At 40.9% G+C, this 27090-nt stretch overlaps 1 protein-coding gene across 1 annotated transcript; it reads left to right on the top strand.

Moving 5' to 3' along the window:
• LOC124870894 lies at positions 1 to 26626 on the top strand. The gene is made up of 5 exons (XM_047369718.1): positions 1 to 170; positions 3404 to 3736; positions 18032 to 18139; positions 18754 to 19062; positions 26181 to 26626. Exons 1-5 carry the CDS (start codon positions 134 to 136, stop codon positions 26546 to 26548), a joined length of 1155 nt encoding a protein of 384 aa, XP_047225674.1. The 5' UTR covers positions 1 to 133; the 3' UTR covers positions 26549 to 26626.
• Positions 26627 to 27090: the final 464 nt, after the last annotated feature.

Here is a 27090-nt window from a genome sequence, read left to right as displayed (position 1 = left end):
CTGGTTCTACTGGGAGACCTTAGATTAATAGCAGAGTTAAACTTTAGTCTGCTTTCAGTTTGTCCAGAGAAACAGTTTCAGTGAATTATGAAGAAATCTTTTGTCAGGATTTGGTGTTTGTAAATATAGGAAGATGGAGCTGTTTGCTGTGGTTGTCTTCCTCCTCTACGGTAAGATCTTCTTCCTCTCTCCAAGCTAAAGTTTATTCAGCTGATGTTCTTTTCTCCTCTTCCTCACAGTCAGTGAAGTAATTTCTAGGTACATTTGCATACCGGTACTCAGCAATACTTTTAAACGTAGAACCTTGTTTTCAATCAGAATAATCTGTGACTATCTTCAGTGTTTTGTGAATAATGATCTCAAATTAAGCATAAATAATGTGTGGTAAATGAAGAGTATCTTGGTACTACCTGCATTAAGCAGAGACATATTTGGCTCCCTTGTAGCATTATGTTCTTGTAGAAACTTAACAACATATGATGTCAAAATAAATGTCTTCAGTGGCTTCAGGTGTATCTGTGTGTGTTGGAGGAGCTGGATGTACACAAACAAAATCTGAGACCTGCGTGAATAAAACTACTGATGGCAAAGTAATCGCTGAGGATGAACTTTGAACTTTACTGTCATCAAAATGGGAACATTGGCCCATGATTAAATGGTTTTGTTGGTGTCAAACAATGTCTCCTCTGAACGGATTGAAGAATCCAAGCGGCTCTTGTTTGAAATTAATGAGTGTGGTGAGAATATTCCCAGATTTGTTTCCTATAATCTGGATGAACTACCTCCAGTTGGACTCCAGTTTGTGGCTGGAGCTCAGCTCAGCCTGGAAGTACAACTTCAGAGCAGAGGCCAGCTGTGGTTCGCACTGAGCCCACAGGAGGATCCGCCGTTAGGAGTGGATGACTTTCCTCACAGTCCATGGCTGAATGCATTCCTCTGAGGTTTTCCTCCAGTTCTGCTGGACCTGCAGCCTCTGGATCGGGTCACTGTTCCCCCTGCACCCCATCCAGGAGCCACAGGATCAGCAGAACTGCTCCGCCAAAATAAAAAATAGATTAAGATAATCAAAATTGACCTTATATTAAATATTGGTTTGTTTTTCTTGCTGTCGTATTTATTGAACAGTATTAAAACATCATTAAGAGTTTTTAAAACTACGGAGCCCACAAGAGGACATGGGGGAGTTTTTTTCTTTTGCTTTTCCACGCAATACTTTTGGGTTCGCTCGCAAAAGTTGTGAATCACCTTCAGAAAGCTGTGCATTTTGGAACAGCAGCCACATGACAAACTGCTCACAAAACAAACAGATAAGGCATTGGTATGGTTTATTTGTCATATGCAGGTTAACACGCAGTCAATAAAGCAATAAATTGCTCAGGATAAGAAGAATCGTTCAACTCACCATAAAAACTAAAGCACTAATGGTGTGCAATAAAAAACTACACACCGTACAGCAGCAATAAGCTAATAAAGTGTCACAAATGTAGTTTAGTGCAGTATTATTGTCCAAAGTTCAGTAGTATAATAGCTTGTGGATAATAACTGTCTTTAAGTCTGATTGAATATCCTTTTATTTAATTTCAAAATGAAACTCAATAAATCTCGAAAACCTCAGACTCTACAATAGATTTGCACATCTTCTAAAGGTAGAATACAATATGAGAGAAGAGCTAAAAAAGCAGCATGCAGGACATAAAACCCTGAAGTGATGTTCTAGGTAGGAAGCCCACCTACAGTCAAGCAGTTAAGTAACATGCAAGGTGCCTGTTAGTCAGGCTACAAAAAGATTATAGAAATGAGTCTTTGCAGCTGTTCAATTTCCAGTGGAGGGCAGGACCTCCCTGAGCTGCTCAGTCTCATTGATCTTGACAAGCGTGTTAAAATAACTTCTTCACGTTGGTCAGTAAGTCCCTATACTCATGTGTTGTACAGAGTGTACTGACTGGAAGAGTGAAGGGTAGTTTTCTTGGGCCGTTATTGGCCCCATTATGTCGAATAAGCCTGTGCCGACAGCGATAAGGAACAACTTCAATCAAAGAAGGAAACACTAAATAAACATAGAAATACTTGACTAGAGTGGTTTATAAGGAGAGAACTCAATGTAATAGCAACAAACTGTAGACAATTTATAAATATTGCTGAGTAGTAGGAGAAATTAGCAGACAGGAAACATGATGAGAATGCCCTAATGCTGCCTAGTCTATAGGAGCATAATTACTTTAGGATAACTTAAGCCACTCTGGTTATAAGCTTTATAAAAAAGAAGAGTGTCAAGCCTGGCTAGTTTGAAGGAATCCAACAAACAATATCCAAGCCTGAAGATGTTAACACCACTACAACATCTCCAGTAAGCTGGGATGGAAAGGAAATGTTCTGTTAGAGTTGACTAACAGTTGCATATTTGAGGAAATTGTGAACGATTTTCTGGATTTCAATCACTCTCTGGACCTTTTCCTATTCCCTCATAAGACTGAAAACATAAGTAGGAACATAGAGAACCGTGAACCTGTTGGATTTTTAGGCGATTAAAGGGTCAAAAGATAAATGTCTTAGATTTAAATGTACCGTAAATTCCGGACTACAGAGCGCACCTGATTAAAAGCTCTAATTTTAGAAAGAAAACCAATGTTCTTGTACAGGCCACACTGGATGGTGTCCCACTTTGTAATATGAGATATTTACACAGAAAGATATTAGGCATGAGGATTTTTAACTTTTAATTTAATCCATATTGTAACATCAACAAATGCATATTGCAAATGCTTTTTTTTTAACAGTGCCTGTAACATGGCTACCTTTAAATATACGTACGTTATCAGTAACACACAAATTACGTTGCTAATGCTTTTTTACTGAACAGAGCAAGAACAACATTCCAATATCTCCTAACTGATTTACACAGCAGACTACCAGGTCAAAAGTCATTGATCGCCTTCTTCATCTTCTTCCTGCGCCCTGAAACCATTAAAGTCCTGTTCTTCAGTGTCTGAATTGATCAGCCTCAGTATCTCGTCACTCACTTCAGCCTCTTCGTTGTCACTCACCTGAGCGCATCCGGTCCCCTTCATCACGCAGCAGTCCAGCCTTTAGAAACCCGCTGGTGATTTTCCATGTTGATGAGGGTGAAGATAAATGACTGATTTACAATACCGGTAATTGAATTGTGAAAGTGCTCTGGATTTATCGCACAAGTTCATTGGACCTCTTTGAACTACTCATCAATTTGATTGGTCCATTGTTAACAGGCAAAATGTTTTTGGCGGCATGAAAAAAAAAACATTCAGTAGGTTGTATAGGCCGCAGTGTTCAAAGTGTGGGAAAAAAAGTAGCGGCTTATATTCTGAAATTTACGGTATAAAATTTAATACACTGAATTAAAACTTTTGTTTGTTTGTCCATCCAGCCTCTCAGGATTCTTTGACTGTGACAGTGGAGGTTTATACGGGGGCCCAATCTGTGGTGCTGCCCTGCCAGTACAGCAAAGAATTAGTAGAACTTGTCACAGTGAAATGGAGCCGCTTTGATCTTGATCCCAATATTGTCCATCTACGACGAGAAGAAGACGACAAACTTGCACAAAATCAGCTTTTCAGAGGAAGAACATCATTGATAGTCGATGCTCAAGACTTTGGTGACTTCAGCCTCACTCTGAAAGAACCACAACTTTCTGACAGCGGAATCTACATCTGCAGCATCGATCAGGAAATGCTGTCGGACGTTCAGCTGAATGTCAGAGGTCAGTTACCTTGGTACACACACACACACACACACACACACACACACACACACACACACACACACACACACACACTACACTATATGGGCAAAAGTAATGGGTCATCATGCCCACCAATTATTGAATCCAGGTGTTATCATCATACATAGAGAACATTTTCTCTCCTGTCTGTGAAGCTCAGTTCTTCCTTCTTTGTTCAGTTTGTCTCAGAACAATAAATGAAAATCCAACTAGAAGAATATAAAACATTTTCCAGTATTCCAGGTCCCTCCTCCAGATTATTGAATTCAGGTGTTTCAATCACCTCCATGACCACAGGTGTATAAATCCAGCAGGTAGAGATGCAGGGTGCAGTGATAGAATGGGTCGCTCTCAGAAGCTCAGAATCAGCTTTATTTGCCAGGTTTGTTCAAACAAGGAATTTGGATTCGGTTCCACTTTGCTCTTAATGAGAACTTTTTTTCAGAAACACAAAAGAGAAATAAAAACATTTTTGTAAATATTCCGTGTTTTTACAAAAAAAGAAAGACGTTGTTGAATTGTGCAAATATTCATGGTATCAATCTGACTGTTAGATGTTGATCAGAGAGACAGCCTGGGGGAAGAAACTGTGGCGGCTGCTTTTAGCTTCAGTGAATTACAGCAAGGCATCATGATGGGATGCAACCTGGACCATAAGTCTAGTCATGGAATATCCTCACTAGTAAATATGCTGCTGTCTACTGTTAGTGGTGTTATAACAAAGTGGAACGGACTGAGAGCAACTGAGCCATGAATCGATACGTCACATAAAACCACAGAGCAAAGTCAGCAGATGCTGAATGTGAGGAAACATAATGCAGGTGATAACTGTGGTGGTGTCATCATGATAGGTTGGTAATGAAAACAGCAGAGAAAAGCCTCTGTGTCCAGGACTAAGAGAACAGGAGGACCATCAGTAGGACCTGAATGCTCCCCAGGCGCCGCACAATGGCAGCCCACTGCTGCCTAAGGGGATGGGTTAAATGCAGAGGACAAATTTCATTAGAATGTACAAATGCAATGACAAAAATAAAGATTATTCTATTCTATTCTATTAGTTTCTTAAAACTGAAGCAACAACATGAAAAAAAGAATAAAAAATAGAACAATATGTGCAGATGTATTTATAGAGTTTGTAAAGATGTGAAAGTTCTGTTAACAGGTTAAATGTTCAACAGTACAAGTTTGGATTTTTGACACGGTTCCTCAGAGGAATGCTATGGCAGAATGAGAGGTTCTACTGGGTTCTGTTCCCACCTCAAAGAGAATTTAGATCCAATTTCACCTTAAGAAAATTCATAACAAATTACATTTTCACCCTCTGAAACTAAAACCCAGATAATTGTTTCAACTTGTGAGCATCTGAACAAATACGGTCAACACCGACATTACAGAAAAAACAGAACTTGGTTCACTCCAAAACGTTCATTCGTTGTCCAAACACAACTATGAATCAAAGCCCAAAACATATAATGAGCTCAAAGAAACTAAAACCTACCATTTTTTTACCTAGGAGAAAATTATATGTTTAGGGTTATCGCTCATATCATCAGGAAATATAATGGGACGACTCTTTATTAAACTTTCCAGAAAAATCATTAACTGTTGAGTATTGTGACCTGCAAAGCCTGAAAATAAATCCCAGTACAACTATTTGTACTTGGACTTGGGTAGAGAAATCAGCATTTTTCCTTTTTTTCCCTCTTTTTGACAACACATAATTATAATGGTTAATTCCAGTATTACTACATGTAAAGTAGACAAATATTATTGACATTCAAGTTAGAATGTCGGATACAGATAGATTAGTTATAAAGGGAATCACTGTCATCAGAAAAGGTTATTCTGTCTAGCAGTGGCATCTCGTCACCCTTTGGCGCCGTCAAGCAGTGAAAGTTGAAAAATTTATTCATATTTATGCCTGTCACAATTAACCAATTTATGCATAAATAATCTGTGCAATTGTTTTTCATGCCATCAAGTAAATCAAACGTATAATTTGATGCACCTACAACCAAGTCTTAAATATTGAACATTATTTTTAATCTGATCAGAAGGCAGTGGTTCATGTATTCTTATTGAAACTATACAGGTCCTTCTCAAAATATTAGCATATTGTGATAAAGTTCATTATTTTCCATAATGTTATGATGAAAATTTAACATTCATATATTTTAGATTCATTGCACACTAACTGAAATATTTCAGGTCTTTTATTGTCTTAATACGGATGATTTTGGCATACAGCTCATTAAAACCCAAAATTCCTATCTCACAAAATTAGCATATCATTAAAAGGGTCTCTAAACGAGCTATGAACCTAATCATCTGAATCAATGAGTTAACTCTAAACACCTGTAAAAGATTCCTGAGGCCTTTAAAACTCCCAGCCTGGTTCATCACTCAAAACCCCAATCATGGGTAAGACTGCCGACCTGACTGCTGTCCAGAAGGCCACTATTGACACCCTCAAGCAAGAGGGTAAGACACAGAAAGAAATTTCTGAACGAATAGGCTGTTCCCAGAGTGCTGTATCAAGGCACCTCAGTGGGAAGTCTGTGGGAAGGAAAAAGTGTCGCAGAAAAACCTGCACAACGAGAAGAGGTGACCGGACCCTGAGGAAGATTGTGGAGAAGGGCCGATTCCAGACCTTGGGGGACCTGCGGAAGCAGTGGACTGAGTCTGGAGTAGAAGCATCCAGAGCCACCGTGCACAGGCGTGTGCAGGAAATGGGCTACAGGTGCCGCATTCCCCAGGTCAAGCCACTTTTGAACCAGAAACAGCGGCAGAAGCGCCTGACCTGGGCTACAGAGAAGCAGCACTGGACTGTTGCTCAGTGGTCCAAAGTACTTTTTTCGGATGAAAGCAAATTCTGCATGTCTTTCGGAAATCAAGGTGCCAGAGTCTGGAGGAAGACTGGGGAGAAGGAAATGCCAAAATGCCAGAAGTCCAGTGTCAAGTACCCACAGTCAGTGATGGTCTGGGGTGCCGTGTCAGCTGCTGGTGTTGGTCCACTGTGTTTTATCAAGGGCAGGGTCAATGCAGCTAGCTATCAGGAGATTTTGGAGCACTTCATGCTTCCATCTGCTGAAAAGCTTTATGGAGATGAAGATTTCATTTTTCAGCACGACCTGGCACCTGCTCACAGTGCCAAAACCACTGGTAAATGGTTTACTGACCATGGTATCACTGTGCTCAATTGGCCTGCCAGCTCTCCTGACCTGAACCCCATAGAGAATCTGTGGGATATTGTGAAGAGAACGTTGAGAGACTCAAGACCCAACACTCTGGATGAGCTAAAGGCCGCTATTGAAGCATCCTGGGCCTCCATAAGACCTCAGCAGTGCCACAGGCTGATTGCCTCCATGCCACGCCGCATTGAAGCAGTCATTTCTGCCAAAGGATTCCCGACCAAGTATTGAGTGCATAACTACATGATTATTTGAAGGTTGACGTTTTTTGTATAAAAAACACTTTTCTTTTATTGGTCGGATGAAATATGCTAATTTTGTGAGATAGGAATTTTGGGTTTTCATGAGCTGTATGCCAAAATCATCTGTATTAAGACAATAAAAGACCTGAAATATTTCAGTTAGTGTGCAATGAATCTAAAATATATGAATGTTAAATTTTCATCATGACATTATGGAAAATAATGAACTTTATCACAATATGCTAATATTTTGAGAATGACCTGTATTTGTCCTCCTATCTGTAAGTCTTAAAGGGGTAAAAGTTTATCCAAGTTTAATTACTGTAATTATTTGTTGTGAGGTTTTTGAAAAACCCAACGTTTGGATTCGGACAAAGCTAAAGGCAAACTGGTTGTGCTGAAATCCTAAATCTTAATGTCATCTGTAAGCTTGTCACCTTAAGCTTGTCCAATGTTTAAATACGAGCAGAACTTTCTAGAACAGGAACGCTGGGAACAAAAAGAGAACATACGGATATGAATGGATACAAGAATCTAAAACTAGACAAAAGATGGTCGAAGTGGTGTAACAAAACTAATCCATCTTTCCCATCTTTTCGAGAATATACCCTTTTGTAGTCTTATGGCATAAGTGATTCTTTCCATCTTAAAAATATCATAAATGATGTCCAACCATTCCTCCACTGAAGGTCTCTCTCGTTTCAACATTTCCTTGTTATGGCTTTCCTACATGCAGCACTCAAAATCACTGGAAGAGACATTTCTTAATGGTAGAGCTCCTAGATATAAAGATACAAATTCAAAAGGAAATTTGGAATACTTTTCACAGAATCTCACAAACCTCTTTCCAGAATGGGAGTAATATTGGACAAGACCAGAATATGTGAAAATGATTCGCTTTGAGACATCCACACTGTCTCCAGCATATCGACGAACTGGTGTGGTGACCCTTTTGGACTGGAGTGATGAAATGTCTAATTTCCAGTTTTCCAACAAAACTCTCTCCATACTGTCGAGTTTCATATTTTCCATTGAATCTCACAAAGATGTTTCCAATCTTCTTTTTCTATTACTAGATTTCCCTCCATCTCCCATTTCTGTTTTACCTGCGTAGAACTCCCTTTCATCTGTTGTAAACCCCTACATAGCCTTGTGTAACCCATGGTTATTTTCCTGTCATATATATATATATATACAGGTCCTTCTCAAAATATTAGCATATTGTGATAAAGTTCATTATTTTCCATAATGTCATGGTGAAAATTTAACATTCCTATATTTTAGATTCATTGCACACTAACTGAAATATTTCAGGTCTTTTATTGTCTTAATACGGATGATTTTGGCATACAGTTCATGAAAACCCAAAATTCCTATCTCACAAAATTAGCATATTTCATCCGACCAATAAAAGAAAAGTGTTTTTAATACAAAAAACGTCAACCTTCAAATAATCATGTACAGTTATGCACTCAATACTTGGTCGGGAATCCTTTGGCAGAAATGACTGCTTCAATGCGGCGTGGCATGGAGGCAATCAGCCTGTGGCACTGCTGAGGTCTTATGGAGGCCCAGGATGCTTCGATAGCGGCCTTTAGCTCATCCAGAGTGTTGGGTCTTGAGTCTCTCAACGTTCTCTTCACAATATCCCACAGATTCTCTATGGGGTTCAGGTCAGGAGAGTTGGCAGGCCAATTGAGCACAGTGATACCATGGTCAGTAAACCATTTACCAGTGGTTTTGGCACTGTGAGCTGGTGCCAGGTCGTGCTGAAAAATGAAATCTTCATCTCCATAAAGCTTTTCAGCAGATGGAAGCATGAAGTGCTCCAAAATCTCCTGATAGCTAGCTGCATTGACCCTGCCCTTGATAAAACACAGTGGACCAACACCAGCAGCTGACACGGCACCCCAGACCATCACTGACTGTGGGTACTTGACACTGGACTTCTGGCATTTTGGCATTTCCTTCTCCCCAGTCTTCCTCCAGACTCTGGCACCTTGATTTCCGAATGACATGCGGAATTTGCTTTCATCCGAAAAAAGTACTTTGGACCACTGAGCAACAGTCCAGTGCTGCTTCTCTGTAGCCCAGGTCTGGGGAATGCGGCACCTGTAGCCCATTTCCTGCACACGCCTGTGCACGGTGGCTCTGGATGTTTCTACTCCAGACTCAGTCCACTGCTTCCGCAGGTCCCCCAAGGTCTGGAATCGGCCCTTCTCCACAATCTTCTTCAGGTTCCGGTCACCTCTTCTCGTTGTGCAGCGTTTTCTGCCACACTTTTTCCTTCCCACAGACTTCCCACTGAGGTGCCTTGATACAGCACTCTGGGAACAGCGTATTCGTTCAGAAATTTCTTTCTGTGTCTTACCCTCTTGCTTGAGGGTGTCAATAGTGGCCTTCTGGACAGCAGTCAGGTCGGCAGTCTTACCCATGATTGGGGTTTTGAGTGATGAACCAGGCTGGGAGTTTTAGAGGCCTCAGGAATCTTTTGCAGGTGTTTAGAGTTAACTCGTTGATTCAGATGATTAGGTTCATAGCTCGTTTAGAGACCCTTTTAATGATATGCTAATTTTGTGAGATAGGAATTTTGGGTTTTCATGAGCTGTATGCCAAAATCATCCGTATTAAGACAATAAAAGACCTGAAATATTTCAGTTAGTGTGCAATGAATCTAAAATATATGAATGTTAAATTTTCATCATAACATTATGGAAAATAATGAACTTTATCACAATATGCTAATATTTTGAGAAGGACCAGTATATATAGTTTTTATTTGCTTTCAAAAGTCACGTTTTTTGTTGAGTATTGAATTTTCCCATGCACTGTGAAGGCACCACACCTACACAGTAGTTGATGTATTTTTCTTTAACGGTCTGTCTGCACGGAGCGAGAGACACAAGATGTGGGCTTTCAGTCCTGTAACCTGTTGAGCTGAGGAGATTCAATGCATTTTTGTTGAAGAATGGTGAGACTTGTGAATCTGTGAATGAAATACTTCTTTTTCGAGATGTAAAACCAGTCAGGATATGATGTTTTGTAGGAAATATGATTTTATTTGCTGCTCATGATTTATTAAAAGCATTAGATCAGTGAGAAGTAAACTAACGCACCACGTGTGCTCTTCTAAATTCACTTGGTGTGAGGTTTAAGCTATCTGCATCATGTGGGTGGTGTTGACCTCTCATAAGGTCGTAATGTAGAATTAGCAATTGTTGAAGTATCCCTTTAACGGGGTCTTCTGCGCGTTCGTTTTATTCACCGTAACCTAGAGGAATTCACAACACATTAGAATAAATCACACGGAGACAGCTGTATGTCATTCAAATACCTGGACCAGGGAGAAGAGAGAGCTCATGAGGTCAGGACACACCGAGATTTCTTCTACTCTCTCTCACTGGGCTCATTTCTTTTATTAAAACACACATGAAAATGGGCAGCGCCCTTGTTTACAATATTTTCTACACATAGTCACGTACACACTTTTCCGGTTGACCATATTTAGACAGGTATTGTCCCACAGCTGCATCCCGTATCTACTGATATAAGCAGGGAGTAACTCAGTCAGTTGTACTATCTCTAATTTTCACACACATGCAGTTCTCAGTAATTTTCCACTTTCACCACTTTTACCCCTGAGACAAATACTTCTGCAGGCCACACAATGTCTTATACGAACACATGTTACACATTTTATTTCCCACACTGGTTTTGAACATAGTAATGATGCACACACATAATATATTTCCACACATTTCACAGGTCTCCTGGATTGTATTTGTGTTGAGGTATAAATATTGATTATTGGCCATGACTGTATAGACAATGAAAGACAACACCTTGAGACTGATCATTTTATTTTGTTTTATGTATTGATTTTTATGTTTTCTGTACGAAAGTAATAAAACCAATTTAATTTAGGGTGATTACATGATTTATGTTTCAATTGAAGTGATTGCTTTGTACAATTGAGAATCTGCTGCTACAGCCTGAGCTGTTCCTTCCACGGACCGGATTAGGAACCACCTGAGATGTTGACGTAGGACGTCTCCAATGTGAAGGCCTCCTGGTTCCCTGAAGGGTGATAGGACAAAACAAAAAAATAAAAAAGGGGGGGATTCCCAATTTGTTCCACGGATTTCTACTTTTTTGGTTTTTTTTAGATCTCAGACAATTTTTTGTTGCTACTTTTTGGGTCAGATCTGATACCACGAACAAAAACTGATGCATCAGAATTATTAAAAACTCAACCGAAATACAAACCAAAAAGTGAGGAACAGTTCACTCAGCTGAAACAGACAGTATTATTTAGTGTACCTGTGGACACAGAGAGGGACGGTGTTACTGAAATGAAAAGTGAACAAAGTGAATTTAAAGTGTTTGTGCCAATGTTCTTTTTTATAGCAATTGTTCAAAAGTTTTAAATGGTTGTCAGTGTCTCATTTTGGTTGGAATAATCTTTCACTTAGTGGTTTACCTCTGCCATCTCCTTACGAATCTAATTGAACCCAAACTGAGTAGATTTTGACATTTTGATTTTTGAAGATGACACTGTTTGATACTTTTGATATTTTATTATCATAAGATTTTTTTTTGACTACTCGGTTAAAAAGGGTGACACTTGCAATACGTTTTTTTCCTGAATTTGAAGCGTATGCATCCATAAATAGTTTCAATATATCACTATCCCAGTGTTCTTATTTAATCTCTTTCCTGATTTGCTCAATACGGTGACAAACCTGTAAGAATCTATAGAAATCAGCATTAATTAAACCAAACTGTCCCTCAAGGCTTTGAAAACTGTTCACCGACCCTTTACACAAAAAAGTACAATACGCTGTTAAACCTCGAGTTTTCCAACTTTTAAATCTAGCATTCATATTTTTAGCCCTAAAGTCTGGATCAAATAAGCACCATCTCGATCATTTTATCACCTCAGTCAAATGATTTGTATTTATTACCCTTTTTTATGTCCTAGTTGATAGATCAATCCATGGGTTTCCCAGACTAGTTAACTTATACATCCTTCCCTTATCCCCTAAAGCTGCTTGAATTGGAAACTCTGACATTATAGCCCCCTCTATCTCCATCCATCTAGCCCTATACTCTGGATTGCACCAACAAGCTGATGATCTGAGCTGCGTAGCTGTATAGTAATCTTTGAAGCAAGAGATTATTATATAATAATAATAATAATCTCTGAAGCAAGGAACGTTAGACCGCCCTCATTCTTTGCCAACTGTAAATTGCAAAATTTAATTCTTGGTCTTCATCCCTTCCAAATATACCTCGATATGAGTTTTTCCCACTCATGGAGCTGTTGATCAGGTATATCTATTGGAAGGGATTGAAAAAGATATAGTAACCTCGGCAGAATCATCATTTTAACAGATTCAATATGGGAACCAAAGTTTAGAAATGGCACTCAGTCCCATCTTTCTTATGTCTTCTCTAATTTGTTGTTCAGGGGGAAGACATTAAGTGAGTACAATTTTGCCAAGTCTTTTGGTATTATGACCCCCAAATACCTCATGAATTCAGCCTCCCAGTTCAGTTTGTACTTTTCCTTCAAATTCTTTGGGGGATTATAATTTAAACCAAGAATCTGTGTTTTTGAAACATTTAATTTGTATCCTGAGAAACATCCATATTGATCCAGAATTGAAAATAATAGTAGAAGAGATTGTTCTGGACTAGACAATTGTATCAATATATCATCTGCAAACAAGGAAATCTTTTGTTCTCCTTTCATATAAATTCCTCTAATGTCCTTGTTCTGCATAATCCACTGATTTATGGTGCGTTCACACCGAACGTGGTTTCTGCGAAAGGAGCGGCCGATTTACATGTTATCCCTATGTAGAGGCGCGTTCAGGAGCGGCGTGGTGCAAAGGACACGGAGGACGCGGCGCGGAAGGCGCGCCAAGCGAAGCGGGAGCGGAGCGAGAGTGATGGACGAGTTGAAAAATCTGAACTTTTTCTTAAATTGGCGTCGCGTCAACCAATCAGGGACTGGATGTGGCTGTGACCTAGGGTGAAAGACCGCAGCAGAGAAGAAGCGGTTGTCAGTAAAGATGGAGGACCAGATCATAGTGGCGGTGTGCGGCAAGCCAGAGTTGTATGATTCAACTAATTACTTTACCGAGACAAGTACAGAAAGGACCTGGTTATGTTTAGGCACAAATATCTTATATTTAGGAGATGTGGACATTAAAAATCGGCAGTTTTTTTACTGAGCTAAGATTTATTTACTCACTGAAGACAGATGGACAGGCGTTCAGCAGCGGGGATACAGTGCCGGTAGTTGGCGTCCCGGAGGCCGATTCGTCTCCCAACGCGGGACAGCAGATCTTCGAACTGGGTCCTGGATAGACGGAATTACCGCTGAAATCGACCGTCATCCAGACGCAGCTCCTGGAGTAGGTGGTGGTAATCTCCGAACTGTTCCCGTCCCTGAAGAATCTGGTGAACCCAGGGACGTTGACGGCGTTTTTCAGCTCTCCACAGGTAAAACACCGTAATTATCCGTGAAATCCATGTCCAGCATGTTCAGTTGAAACCAGCAAGTAGCAGATGGAAGCTCCTCCTATTTGATGACACGGCGAAGCGTTGCCGCTTGTTGCCGAATGTCAACGCGGAGTTCACGCGGAATCTGCTTTGTCTTTCTGTTCTAAGACGGGTTCAAAGCTAATTTTTCTGGAGATTACTATTTCCACCCCTCTCCTATGCCCCGTTGTATATGATGATGAGAAAAGATACCTAAAGCCTAATATTTTTAATTTAGCATGCTCTGTATCTGAGAGATGGGTTTCTTGCGTTACGATGTCACCAGGTGACCATGAACCCATTCAAGCGCTGGGTAAATGCTTAGAAGAAATCAATGCATGGATGGGCCTAAATTTTCTTCAGCTGAATCAAAACAAAACTGAAGTAATAATCTTTGGACCAAAGGAAGACCGTTTAAAAGTTAGCAGCTTCAGTTAATAGAGCTAGAAACCACCAATCAGGCTCGAAACCTGGGCGTAGTGATGGACTCAGACCTGAACCTTCAGAGGAACATAAAGACAGTAATTAGGTCGGCCTTCAATCACCTAAAGAACATCTCCAGGATTAAAGGACTAATGTATCAGCAGGACCTTGAAAAACTAATTCATGCATTCATCTTTGGTAGAATTGATTACTGCAACGGTGTCTTCACAGGTCTGCCTAAAAAGTGGATCAGACAGCTGCAGTTGATCCAGAACGCTGCTGCCCGCGTCCTCACTAGAACTAAGAAAGTGGAGCACATCGGCCCGGTTCTAAAGTCCCTACACTGGCTCCCTGTAGCTCAGAGAATAGACTTTAAAATACTTCTGTTAGTCTATAAATCACTGAATGGCTTAGCATCAAAATACATTACAGACTTGTTGTCAGTGGATCAACCACCCAGACCTCTCAGGTCTTCTGGCTCAAATCTACTCTGCAGAACCAGAACCAGAACCAAGCATGGAGAAGCAGCTTTTAGTTCTTATGCTCCACTAATCTGGAATAAACTCCCAGAAAACTGTAAAAGCGCTGAAACCCTAAGTTGCTTTAAATCAAGATTAAAAACTTATTTGTTTAGAGTGGCCTTTGACTGGGCCATTTAGGCATGATTAGTTAAATTTTCAGTCCAACTTTCCTTTCATTTTCTTGTCCATCATTCTATTCTCTTTATTTTATTTAACTTTTTTAAATGACCTCTATTGTTTGATTTTATCATTTGATTTGTTTTTCTGTGTCTGTATCTGTGTTTATTTGCTTTGTGATTGTATGTACAGCGCTTTGAGTGTCTCGTTGCTGAAAAGCACTATATAAATAAACTTACCTTGCAAGAACGCAACCTCAACTTTCTCTTTTTTTATTTTGGTAAAGATATTACTTCTTTTGATAGGATTGCCTAAGCCATTTATGTTATAAGTTGCTATTTTAACTGCTTGCATTTATTGACCTGTATTGAGAGAGAAAATCTTCCCACCTCGACCTGTATGATTACTAATAACCGAACGTATTTCAATTAACATCCCAAAAGCTGCAGTGAACGGCAGCAAAACAATAATAAAAAACAACACCAAAACACAGTAACAACAAATAAGAAGACTTCCAAAAGTGGGGTCTCTATCTCGACCTTTATTAAGCCCTGATGATAGGAGGCCTTGAAGGAGAAACATCCCTCACAAACAAGAGTATGAGGGCCCTCAGTCATCTGTAGACCTTTGTACTTGTCTTTCTTTCGGCGACTTAAGACAGGAGACCAACTTCCTGACGTTACAGTAACCTCTCAGTCTTAGCCTATAAAATAGAGCTTAAACATGTAGAATTTGTCTGCAGTCTATCTTTTCCTCTCTACTAGCTGTTTGCCCCAAGAACGCCTCGTCAAGAGAGGAAAAAAAGAAAACAATAACAGAGACCTCACCGCTCCTTCTCTGGGATTACCAACCCCCTGCGTTTATACTGGGTCCTGACGTCTGAAGGCTTGCAACTTTTCCACATAGCTCACTACTTTGCCTGCTCCTCCACGGTTCCCCGCTCTTCCGCTCGTACGCCATGTGAACCTCTAAATCTGCTCCAGCAGGGACTCTGGTTGTTTAATAACTGGCACCAGAAAACCCCTGTTTACCACGTCTCCTGTCGCTTCTTCAGCTGATCCGTACATCACTGTCCCCTCCGGGTAAAACACTTTTAGCCGGGCCAGGAACGGGGTTTGAAATCGGATTCTCCTCTCCCTCAGTACCGACTTAATTTCAGCGTATTCCTTTCGTTTTTTCAGCAGCTCTGGTGCGTAATCATGATCAAGGTTAACATTTTTCCCGTGGAGTAGAAATCCCCGCTTTTGCCAGGCCAATTTCAGTAGTTCCTCCTTCATCCTGCAGCTTGCCAATTTAACCACAATGGACCTCGGTGGGGCTTCCGTTGGCAGCTTGGTGCCAGGGCATGGTGCTCTCGTAATTCAAAAGAGCCTTGGAGAGCCAAGCCCTCCCGCAGCACACGCTCAACAAAAACTATCATTGATGGAGAACCTCCTCTGTGCCTTCTTTAACACCGTGGATTCTGACATTATCTCTTCTTGAGCGACTCTCTAAATCCATCAGCTTCAGAATCAGAATCAGAATCAGAAAAGCTTTATTGCCAAGTACGTTTTTGGACATACAAGGAATTTGTTTTGGCGTAGTCGGTGCAATACAGTACAAATTAAACAGTACAAACATATCTACAATATAATATAAATATAAGTGCACAGTTTTAAGTGAGTGAGAGTAAATATAGAGCAGTATAAGATGCAAGAGCAATACAACAGTGCAGGTGATCATTGTGCAAGTAAAGCAGGAGTCCAAGCTGAGCGTTAATGTAACGCATAGAGTTACAGGTTACAAGTGTCCTGTCAGCAAAAAAAGGGGGGGTGTGGGGGAAAGGGAGAGTGTCAGTGTGGTTTCCGGGCTTTGTTAACCAGGCTGGTGGCAGATGGGAAAAAACTGTTCTTGTGGCGTGAGGTTTTGGTCCGGATGGACCGCAGCCTCCTGCCAGAGGAAGCTTGGAAGCTTCGTGTCCAAGTGAATCTGTAGCTTCAGGAGCTCAGAAACCGCTTCTTCTGACACTTGAATTATATTTTCGGCCGAGCCAATTTTCAGCCTCCTCTATTCTCGTACTTGTTTTATTTATTTCTTCGCGAATCTCTTTCATTTGCTGACTATTGTCATTCCTGAACTCTCTTATTTCTTTCAGGATAAGGCCAGGTCCTGCATCCAAGTCCTTTTATCTGCTCCTGACTGTGGTCTGAGTCCTTGTCCTCCGTTTCTTTGCTAGCGCGGGGCGTCTGGCTAACTTCGCTCTCTCGGTAAACTCCGACTGCATCGACTCTTTTAGCTTATATTTAAGGCATTCTCAAGGCCCACACTCTTGTTATCAATTATACTTTCATTAGTTTAATATTCAGGTTATTGTGGACAATATTCTTCACCAAATGCTGGGAGCCACTCTCCTATGCTGCCATCGCCTCACTCGTCAAACTGGAAGTCTCCCACATGTCTTATATTCTTGTCATTTTATTTCATTAAATATGACTCTATGGGGGGAATGGGGGTCTAGTGTTTAGAGAGCAGGGCACAAATACCCTGGTTTGAATCCCACAGCCTGCCACTCTGGGTCCCTGAGCAAGACCCTTAGCCCCAGAATGCTCCAGGGGTGCCGCACGATGGCTACCCACTGCTCCCTAAGGTAAGGGTTAAATTGACATTGACAAACGGATCGGTGCAGCTGCAGCAGTATTGCGGATGCTACACCAGTCCGTTATGGTGATGAGAGACTGCTGCCCCCGTGACCTGGTCCCAGATAAGCAGAAGACAACGAATACGACTACATTGTGTATATTTAGGGTTACATTCTTAACTTTTTATTTTTTCTTTGTGCAATATAGGATTTATTTCTCTGGTCTTTTCTTGCTAGATGCTAAAAAAATATTTTCATTTTATGTACAATTATTGGACAATAAAGTATCTGACCTTATGTAACCTTTCTTTATATAAACTGGATTTTTTTCTTGCAAACTGACTTGAAACATATTTGTTGTCAGTCAACATTATATAAAAACCAGAATTGAATTCTTAAAATGCAACTATTTGGACAAAATGTGGTTTTCTAATTATGTAAATTCCACTTGAATACTTTATTTTTTACCATTTAAAACTTAATTTAAAGTTATTTCATGAAGGAGACACAAAAAGCAAAACCCCCACAGAACAATGCTTTCCCACGTTTATATTAAGACCATATAAAACAACATTCATGTCTAAGATCTAACTGGTCTTTATGTTTTTCCATAGAAATATTTCCAACTTGGGCCAAAGTTCTCCTGGTTCTACTGGTTCTGCTGGTTCTTCTTGCTGTTTCTGGAGGCCTTTTATTTCATTTCAGACTTTATTTCATTTCAGGTAAGTTCTTTTTACAACCGTATCAATGCTGATGTCTGACATGCTGAGGTTTTAACAGTTTTCATTCGACACATTGAGACCATTTCAGACACTGAACCATGAGCTGAAGCAGAAAGATGGAGGAAGCTTCAGGGTTGCCATGGTTTCATAGTAATCATTTTACTATTATGGGATGGATCCCCTAACATGCTCAGTTTTCTGTGTTTCTATGATCAGAAACTGAACCCAGATTAACCCCAATATACCTTTATGGTGAATAAGAATACAAAGAATGTCCAAGTTTAGAATGGAAAGTACTGGAGTACTACTGTAGTACTACAGCACTACTACAGTAGTACTACAACAGTACTACAGTAATGCTACAGTACTACTGTAGTATTACATAAAACAGATAAACATCTGGATGATAGTGAGTCTTTTCTTCTGTGTTGAAATGAAGTTTTGATCACATGCAGCTCTGTCAGCTGCATTCTGCATCTGCATGGTCACAAAACCCTGAGTGACACGTTGTGAAGAGGTGGTCTTCTCCTGGAATATTACTGAGGACCATTACTGTGAACATCAACATCATCAGTTCTACTGCTGTCAGTGCAGCTGATCTGTTTGTTTCTCAGTCTACAAGGTGGAGGTGGATCCAGGAGTGGAGTCTGTTCTGCTGCCCTTTAAAACTACAGTCCGTCTACCTGAAGGAGTCAGAGTAAAGTGGAGAAACAGCTCTGGTAGGATGGTCCACAGTAATGACAGGGTTGAACACAGGCTGTATAGAAACAGAACAAAGATGAAGAAAAAACTAAAATCTGGAGACTTCAGTTTGACCCTGAAGAACCCCACAGACAGAGACACAGACATCTACACCTGCATCGTCTACAAGAGGAGCTCAGATGAAATCCTGACTAAGAAACAAGTGCTGCTCAATGTCAAAGGTCAGTACTGTAAATAAAAGTCACATTTTATTCATGATATCTTTAATAAAACCGGGAGAGTTGGTCTTTATTCTGAGTTATTAATATGAAGGTTAGAATGAGGAAACATGCTACAGAAATATGTTGGGAGTATGATTATTTATTGATTAATCTTGATCAATAATTATAATTACAAATCATAATCTGACAAAATCAATTTCTTAACCATAAATCCTCATTTATGAATCGAGACCAGAGATATTTCTGGTGGTGTAATTGTGGCTCAACGCCTCTGACAATTACAACCGTTAACTACTCCGTAATAATTAATAACTATTGCTGGAGATGTCACTGTTTAATCGACCGTTTCTGCTGAAACGTGTGGAACTTGAACCTTATTTTGACTGACGAATCACTTTCGCACACAATAAAACACCAAACACTCTCTCTTTATGTGAATATTTATTAATTTTCACCTACTCAACATGCAAAATTCTACAAACACAGGGGTAACACATCTAAATAAGCAAAATCAACAAACGGTAGTGGGTATGTATTGAGTCAACCAGCAGTTTATGGCAAAACAGATGAAGGGAGAGGATATGAAAGGGGGGTGTGGTGATGACTGGTGGGGGGTTGGAGTGCAGCTTAGAGTGTCTTTTATGATCTTCTGATCATAAAACTTCCCCCTTTACTCCTGACCACAAAGGATTGATAACTTTTGGCGGCAAGCTAGCACAGTGAGATTGAAGACAAAGGTAAAATGGAGAATTTTACCATGAGGTCGTTTTAACAGTCCAGTCTTGCAACGCACCCGCGTTCAGATAGTAAACACAAACAGCTCTAGGAACACGGCGGGTCCCGATATTACATAACACATCAAAGTTTCAACAAGCAAGGTTACATGCACATATTATTCAGAACACATGAGATCCTAACCAGCGATTCTGATCGCTTCTACAACCTCTGACCCTGCCCAGGCCTTCTAATAAAGAAATAAAAAAAAGAAATGGGTTTTACTTGTGTCGTCTTCTTCCGCGTGAGGGAATTCGAGCGAGGAAACGTGGGGTTGAGTTAATTGTGCGTCCACAATTAACTTCAGGGGAACGGTCAGTCTTTGTCCTTTGGTCTTCTTGACAAAAAGGAAAAATATGATCTGACCATCAAAGTCGACTTGAAAATGAAACACGATAGCGGTTCGTCTCTCCGAAGCTCCGTGTCTCCAGTTACGTGTTAACTCACGTCTTCGATCGGCAAAGTGAAATCTCTGGCCTTCTTAGTCCACAACCTTCAGTTATGAATGGTTTGTTGTCCAACGAGAGAGAATGAATGAAACTCTTCACAGAGTTCTTCTCTTAAAGTGACGCTCTTCAATCACCAGATCGGTTTCCAGCGGAAGGCAAGTTTTCAAACATGAGCGCCTCCTATATAGAATCCTGTGACGTCAGACTGGGGACGCCCAGTCATATCAGTCGCAATGCTCGATGGGATATGTAGGAGCGGGCTGTCCTGGGTACAAAATGGCTGATGCCATTGGAGGGGCACAGTGACGTCCAACAACGGGCAGATAATCCAATATTCAGCAAACAAGTGGCCAACATTCCCCCCTAGGTTCAAAGGGTGAGATGAATCACAGTCTTTGAAGCTACTGGGACCATTCTGTCCTTTGCTGAGCAATCAGTGATCCGTGGCGAAGCAGAACAAAACAAAACTGTCTCTGTGTTACTCAAAACCTACGACTGGGCAGGATAGAGGTTAGCCTGGGCAGGACTAACTCTGACTAAACTCATCACTTTCTACATTGTTCAATGAGAAAAATACAGGACAATACATTCACATTATCATTACATTCTTTGGTCATCAGCTTTGGTAATCCTGAGACAAAGTGAAACAATAACAGATATCGTACATATATATGTATATATAAAAATAAAAGGAACAAAACAAAATCATGGTTCATAGCTTATTCATCCAACTTCTATTAGGCACTGGACCCTGGCTGTGTCGTTGGCAAAGGCGGTGCTATGAACCGTGAGGGAATGAATGTGAGGGAATCAATCCTGACCTGTAAACGCTTAACCTGCTGGTATGCGGTGTGTAATCTTAAAAAAAACGAATGGTTAAAACAGGTTTAGGCTTAAACCATTGGCTCTTCCGGATGATGATGGGTTTTAATAGGACTCCTGTCTCTAAACTATCTAGATGTGGAAAGAGGGAGAAAAGAATAAACGAATTGCAGTATTTAGGCTATAAGCCAGGTGTGTTTGTGGAGGTTGCAAGGTGTCTGTCGTGGTGGACTTAGGATTTTTCTACTAAGTTCAGCAGAACTAGGTCAATGGGTATCTGTGCCTCGGTGGGACTGTCTACAGATGAACCAACCTCCTTTAACACGATTTTGCATAAAATCTCAGGCAGCATGGGTATGTCCATTACATCATTCTTAAACACTTTTGTGAGGTCTGCTGTGCATGCAGTGTTATGGAAAATTATCGTTTCAACTTACAGTTTAAGACTGTGTCCTAGAAGGTAGTTATATGTTTAACGGTTTCTGTTGAAGAAAGTTGTTAGTGATTAGTGCATGTTAGTGTGAGTTAATGAAACATGCACCTATTTAACTAGTCCTACGCACTAGTCTCTCCTTTCCCGGACATTGAGACAAGCTCTGTTCTTGGGGAGGAGAGTTCGATGTAGGACTTCATCTGGTTCAGCCAAAGAGCAGCAGCTGGGATGATGGTGTCAACCTTTTCTGACAAGCATCCAACCCACTTGATGAAGCTGCATGTCACAGTTAGGAGGAATTTGTTACCTCCTGTTAATTTTGGAGCTGGTTCGTGAAAGCACCAAGTGTGGCTGAGGCCCGGTCCGTGTACACAGAATATTCTTCCCTCAAAGCTTCGCAAAGGGTTGAATAACGGTCTCGGACTGCGGGTGTCAGGCTCTCCATGAAAACATGGACGCTCCTGGACGTTGTCTTCCAGATGAGCTTCAGTTTCTCCCGAGCTGATGGGCAGTACAAATCTAGAAGACAGCGTTCCACTTCCCTAAGGTAATCATCAATGTTTGACTCTGCATTATTAGGGTCGAAACACTCTATGTCTTTAGCAAGGGACTCAAGCTGGCAGGTGCGCAATCCACTCTCAGGGATTGGTCCCGGCCCATCTGAGTCATCATCGGAGAGTTCACTCCGGTTGCACTCAGAGGGTATCGGTGCATCACGCCTCATCCTCGGAGGAGGCAGTGGAGGCTGCTCCCGGTATAACTGTGGGCCCTGTGCTTCCCGGACTCGGGTCCTGGGCGGCGGTTGAGGGCGGTAGGAGCTACCTGAATCCCAGGGGCGGCACTCCTGTCGCCGTGGCGGAGGTGAGGGATCGTAGAGGATCGTACTGCGAGTCACGTTTGACGGCTGCTCGCATCTGAACCGTGAACTATTTACACCTGCTGGGTCCCCAGCTAGGTACCGTTCATGGCTGCTGATTGCAGTGGGGTGGGGCACCGCACCACTGAACCTATTCTGACTACTTACACCTGTTCTTACCTTGGTGGATGTCTGGGGAACCCCATGAGCCTGGAAAGGTAATCTCTGGAGAGCAGCTTCTACATCCTCCAGATCTGACCTGCAGGTTCTCTCAGGGTTTCGCAGGTGTGGCTCACCTCCAAAGGTTTCAACCTGTGAGGTGGGTTTTGGTTCGTCCCCCCATTCTTCCAGGGGGGGCGGGGTGGCATGGCTACCCTCTATTGCTTCCAATCTATTTCCCACTTCTGTTATTTCCCCTCGAAGGACATCCACCGTCTGCAAAGTATCATTCAGCTCGAACTGCAGTTTAACGCGCTGGTCAACTTCCAACATTAACCTTCGCTGATACAACAGAGTGAGCTGTCCTAAAACATCTGAGACCCGTCTGTCCTTCGGTGGGTTTTTAATGACTTGGAGCAACTCCTGAATCCTGGCTTCACATTGCTCAATGCCATAATCATTGAGGCCTTTACGCTCCTCGGGGGACAACAGAATCAATGACCCAATCACCTCTTGTGCCTGCATTCCTATGGGGTCCTCCACCATACACACATCTCCAGCTGCAGTCTGGGATGTTCCCTCCATCTTTGGCCCAAAATGCGCAATGCAAACACACAAACTGTTTATTTATGAACCACCACTAAAACAAATTAGCAGCAATTCAACAGGCTAAGCTATTCAGTGATTAACGATTGCTAAATTAATTAGCTGCACACAACAGGCTAAGCTATTCAGCTAGCTGTCTGATTCATACCGGTCTCTTCCAGGTGTATGGGTTTGCTTAAAATGGGCACACAGGTTTGACCGTTCAAACTGTGGCTTACCCAAGTCTATGCTTTAATGGGGTTAATCAAGCAAACACGCAAAAAAGGGGAAGAAGGGAAAGAATTTTTGAAATAACCCAGAAACCAAGTTTAAAATAAAAATTTTTAAATGGGAAAACGAAACTAAACATTCAATGCTGTTCTTAGCTGCAACTAAGTGTTAGTGCTCTCTAATATGAATCACCTACCTTCTTGTTAGACAACTAAGTTAGTTTTATGAGTCAGATCAAAACATGCTTCACACACTAAAACCCAGCAAAAATGCTTAAATTTTTTCAAAAGTGGTAATGAATGATCTGTAACTTCAACTTTCAACTTTAAGTTATGCCCTTTTGATCATAGGTGATGGAATAATCTGCCTGTGTTAATGAATTGAGTGATTTAAAAAAAATATCAACGTAGGAAATGCAATTCGCACTAGTGACCACCAGATGGCACTGAGTGCAGGTCTGCAGTTTGGAAAATCCAGCTGCAATCTGTAATCTATTAAATGGCCACCAGATGTAGGTGTTGTTCTCTGACTGACTGGGAGAATGTTGGTCACAACTGTAATTACGCTCAGTGGCCACTGGGGGCAGGTCTGCTGCTTATCAGCGCTGGTTTTTACAGCTGCAGCAGCAGGCTGGCTACTGGAAATTAACTTTAACTGTTCCACAAGTTAAACCAACTTTCACCTTGCATCCACAACAAACACCTCTGAAAGCTAATGTTATCCTTTGCAGTAGAACTGAGCACAACCTAATCAAAATCCCCTAATTCACAAACGTTCTGTGCGAAACTCAAGTCTCCCAATAAACGTCTAGTTAACAGAGATCACAACTGTTCATTCTGTGCAACAGTGATTTGATGTCTGTCTTTTTAAGGCCCGTCAAAGGGACGCCATATGTTGGGTTTATGATTATTGATTGAATAATCTTGATCAATAATTATAATTACAAATCATAATCTGACAAAATCAATTCCTTAACCAAAAAAAATCCTCATTTACGAATCGAGACCAGAGAGGTTTCTGGTGTTGTAATTGTGGCTCAACGCCTCTGACAATTACAACCGTTAAATACTCCGTAATAATTAATAACTATTGCCGGAGATGTCACTGTTTAATCGACCGTTTCTGCCGAAACGTGTGGAACTTGAACCTTATTTTGACTGACACAATGAAACACCAAACGCTCTCTCTTTATCTAAGTGAATATTTATTAATTGTCACCTACTCAACATGCAAAATTCTACAAACACAGGGGTAACACATCTAAATAAGCAAAATCAACAAACGATAGTGGGTATGTATTGAGTCAACCAGCAGTTTATGGCACAACAGATGAAGGGAGAGGATATGAAAGGGGGGTGTGGTGATGACTGGTGGGGGGTTGGAGTGCAGCTTAGAGTGTCTTTTATGATCTTCTGATCATAAAACTTCCCCCCTTACTCCTGACCACAAAGGATTGATAACTTTTGGCGGCAAGCTAGCACAGTGAGATTGAAGACAAAGTTAAAATGGAGAATTTTACCATGAGGTCGTTTTAACAGTCCAGTTTTGCAACGCACCCGCGTTCAGATAGTAAACACAAACAGCTCTGGGGAACACGGCGGATCCCGATATCAACATAATACATCAAAGTTTCAACAAGCAAGGTTACATGCACATATTATTCAGAACACATGAGATCCTAACCAGCGATTCTGATCGCTTCTACAACCTCTGACCCTGTCCAGGCCTTCTAATAAAGAAATAAAAAAAAGAAATGGGTTTTACTTGTGTCGTCTTCTTCTGAGTGAGGGAATTCGAGCGAGGAAACGTGGGGTTGAGTTAATGTGCGTCCACAATTAACTTCAGGGGAACGGTCAGTCTTTGTCCTTTGGTCTTCTTGACAAAAAGGAAAAATATGATCTGACCATCAAAGTCGACTTGAAAATGAAACACGGTAGCGGTTCGTCTCTCCGAAGCTCCGTGTCTCCAGTTACGTGTTAACTCACGTCTTCGATCGGCAAAGTGAAACCTCTGGCCTTCTTAGTCCAAAGACTTCAGTTATGAATTGTTCGTTGTCCAACGTGAGAGAATGAATGAAACTCTTCACAGAGTTCTTCTCTTAAAGTGACGCTCTTCAATCACCAGATCGGTTTCCAGCGGAAGGCGAGTTTTCAAACATGAGCGCCTCCTATATAGCATCCTGTGACGTCAGACTGGGGACGCCCAGTCATATCAGTCGCAATGCTCGATGGGATATGTAGGAGCGGGCTGTCCTGGGAACAAAATGGCCGATGCCATTGGAGGGACACAGTGACGTCCAACAACGGGCAGATAATCCAATACTCAGCAAACAAGTGGTCCAACAAATATAATCTTTAATACTGAAGAAAATGATGTAATAAAGAATAGAAACATTATTCATAATAGATGCTGTGAAACTAAAGGTATTTCCTGGTATTATATGAAATGATTGAATATTTAGGAGTACCAGTATCCATCCTTTCATCCATCTATTGTCCATACCCACCTATCCGTTCAGGATGGCATGGAGGGGGCTGGTGCCTAGAACCATTGGGTGAGAGGTGGGGTCCAGCCTGGACTGGTCACCAGTCCATCACAGGGCAGCTGGACCAGTAGAATCTGTGGAAAATTAAATATTAAATGACTAAACTTTACTGTTTCAGGTTAGTTTTTCAGTGGCAGAGTTAAAATGATAAACTTATAGAAACATATATTTGTTTTTGTGGTTTTATTTCAGTAAAAACTTGTTCTTGTAAAAACAGTAACGGCTCTTTGTTCAGATTCTAACTTTCTTCTCTTCTCCAACCAGCTGGAGCTGACTCTTTTATCATAGCCATAGACTTTGGTTCAGGATACAGTGGCTACGCCTTCAATGTCAGACCCAGAGAGGAAGGAGGTGGGACCCAGTTAAAGAGATGGGGTGAAGAACTGGGACTGGACTCCCCAAAGACTCCAACCTGCTTCCTGTTGGATGAAGATGAAAACTTCCTGAAGTTTGGTTATGAAGCTAAAACAGCGTACAACAAGATGAGAAGAGAAGAAGCTGAGAAACATTATTTCTATGAAGACTTCAAGTGGAGAATCCGTTACCTAGTAAGTAAAGTAAAGATCAGCAGATCTTCTTCCTCCTTGGGTCCTGCTGTGACCTCTATGAACTCACCTGTCTTCTCAGGTTGAAACTGTGTCTCCATCTGAATTATCTGAGATAGTTTAAAGCTGCTCTCTGCCTCCTTCACAGCTTTCCTCCTGTAGTCATGGAAACAGGTTTTAACTCTGTGGGTCCCTATATAGCAAACCTAATGAACGCCTCTTTCATTTCTTGCTGCACTCTGACTGGTTTTGAACTGGTTTCTGTACAACAGCTTTAAAAAGCTGAACTTTGACCTTTCTGTTCTTTCCAAAGCAGCTTTTTGCTCCTAGTTTTAGAGAAGATCGTCTATCTACAGCTGCAGTCTGATGTTGTTTTTATTGACATTTTAATCAACATTTATGCCCTAAATTATTCATCATCCTGAAGATTGAGAATAAAATATTATTAAAATATTCTTAGAATTTAACCAACATGTTTCTTCTCAATGGAAGTTTATATTAATTATTAAATACTGTATAAATAATGTCTGACATGCCATATTTATTGTAATATATATATATATTTTCATCATACTCACACAACTGATTAAACCGTTTTTCTAAACATTTTAAGTAATAAAGTTAGATTA

This window comes from Girardinichthys multiradiatus, chromosome 7, assembly GCF_021462225.1.
Source record: "Girardinichthys multiradiatus isolate DD_20200921_A chromosome 7, DD_fGirMul_XY1, whole genome shotgun sequence".
Classification (NCBI taxonomy): domain Eukaryota; kingdom Metazoa; phylum Chordata; class Actinopteri; order Cyprinodontiformes; family Goodeidae; genus Girardinichthys; species Girardinichthys multiradiatus.
Note: the sequence above shows the minus strand (reverse complement) of the source record. Positions and strands in the feature narration are given on the sequence as shown.

Excerpts from the sequence above, each read along its gene's own strand:
- LOC124870894 (XM_047369718.1), top strand. The coding sequence starts at position 134 with ATGGAGCTGTTTGCTGTGGTTGTCTTCCTCCTCTACG. Across the intron at positions 3,737-18,031 it reads CGTTCAGCTGAATGTCAGAG|AAATATTTCCAACTTGGGCC; the intron begins GTCAGTTACCTT and ends GTTTTTCCATAG. Across the intron at positions 18,140-18,753 it reads CAGACTTTATTTCATTTCAG|TCTACAAGGTGGAGGTGGAT; the intron begins GTAAGTTCTTTT and ends TTTGTTTCTCAG.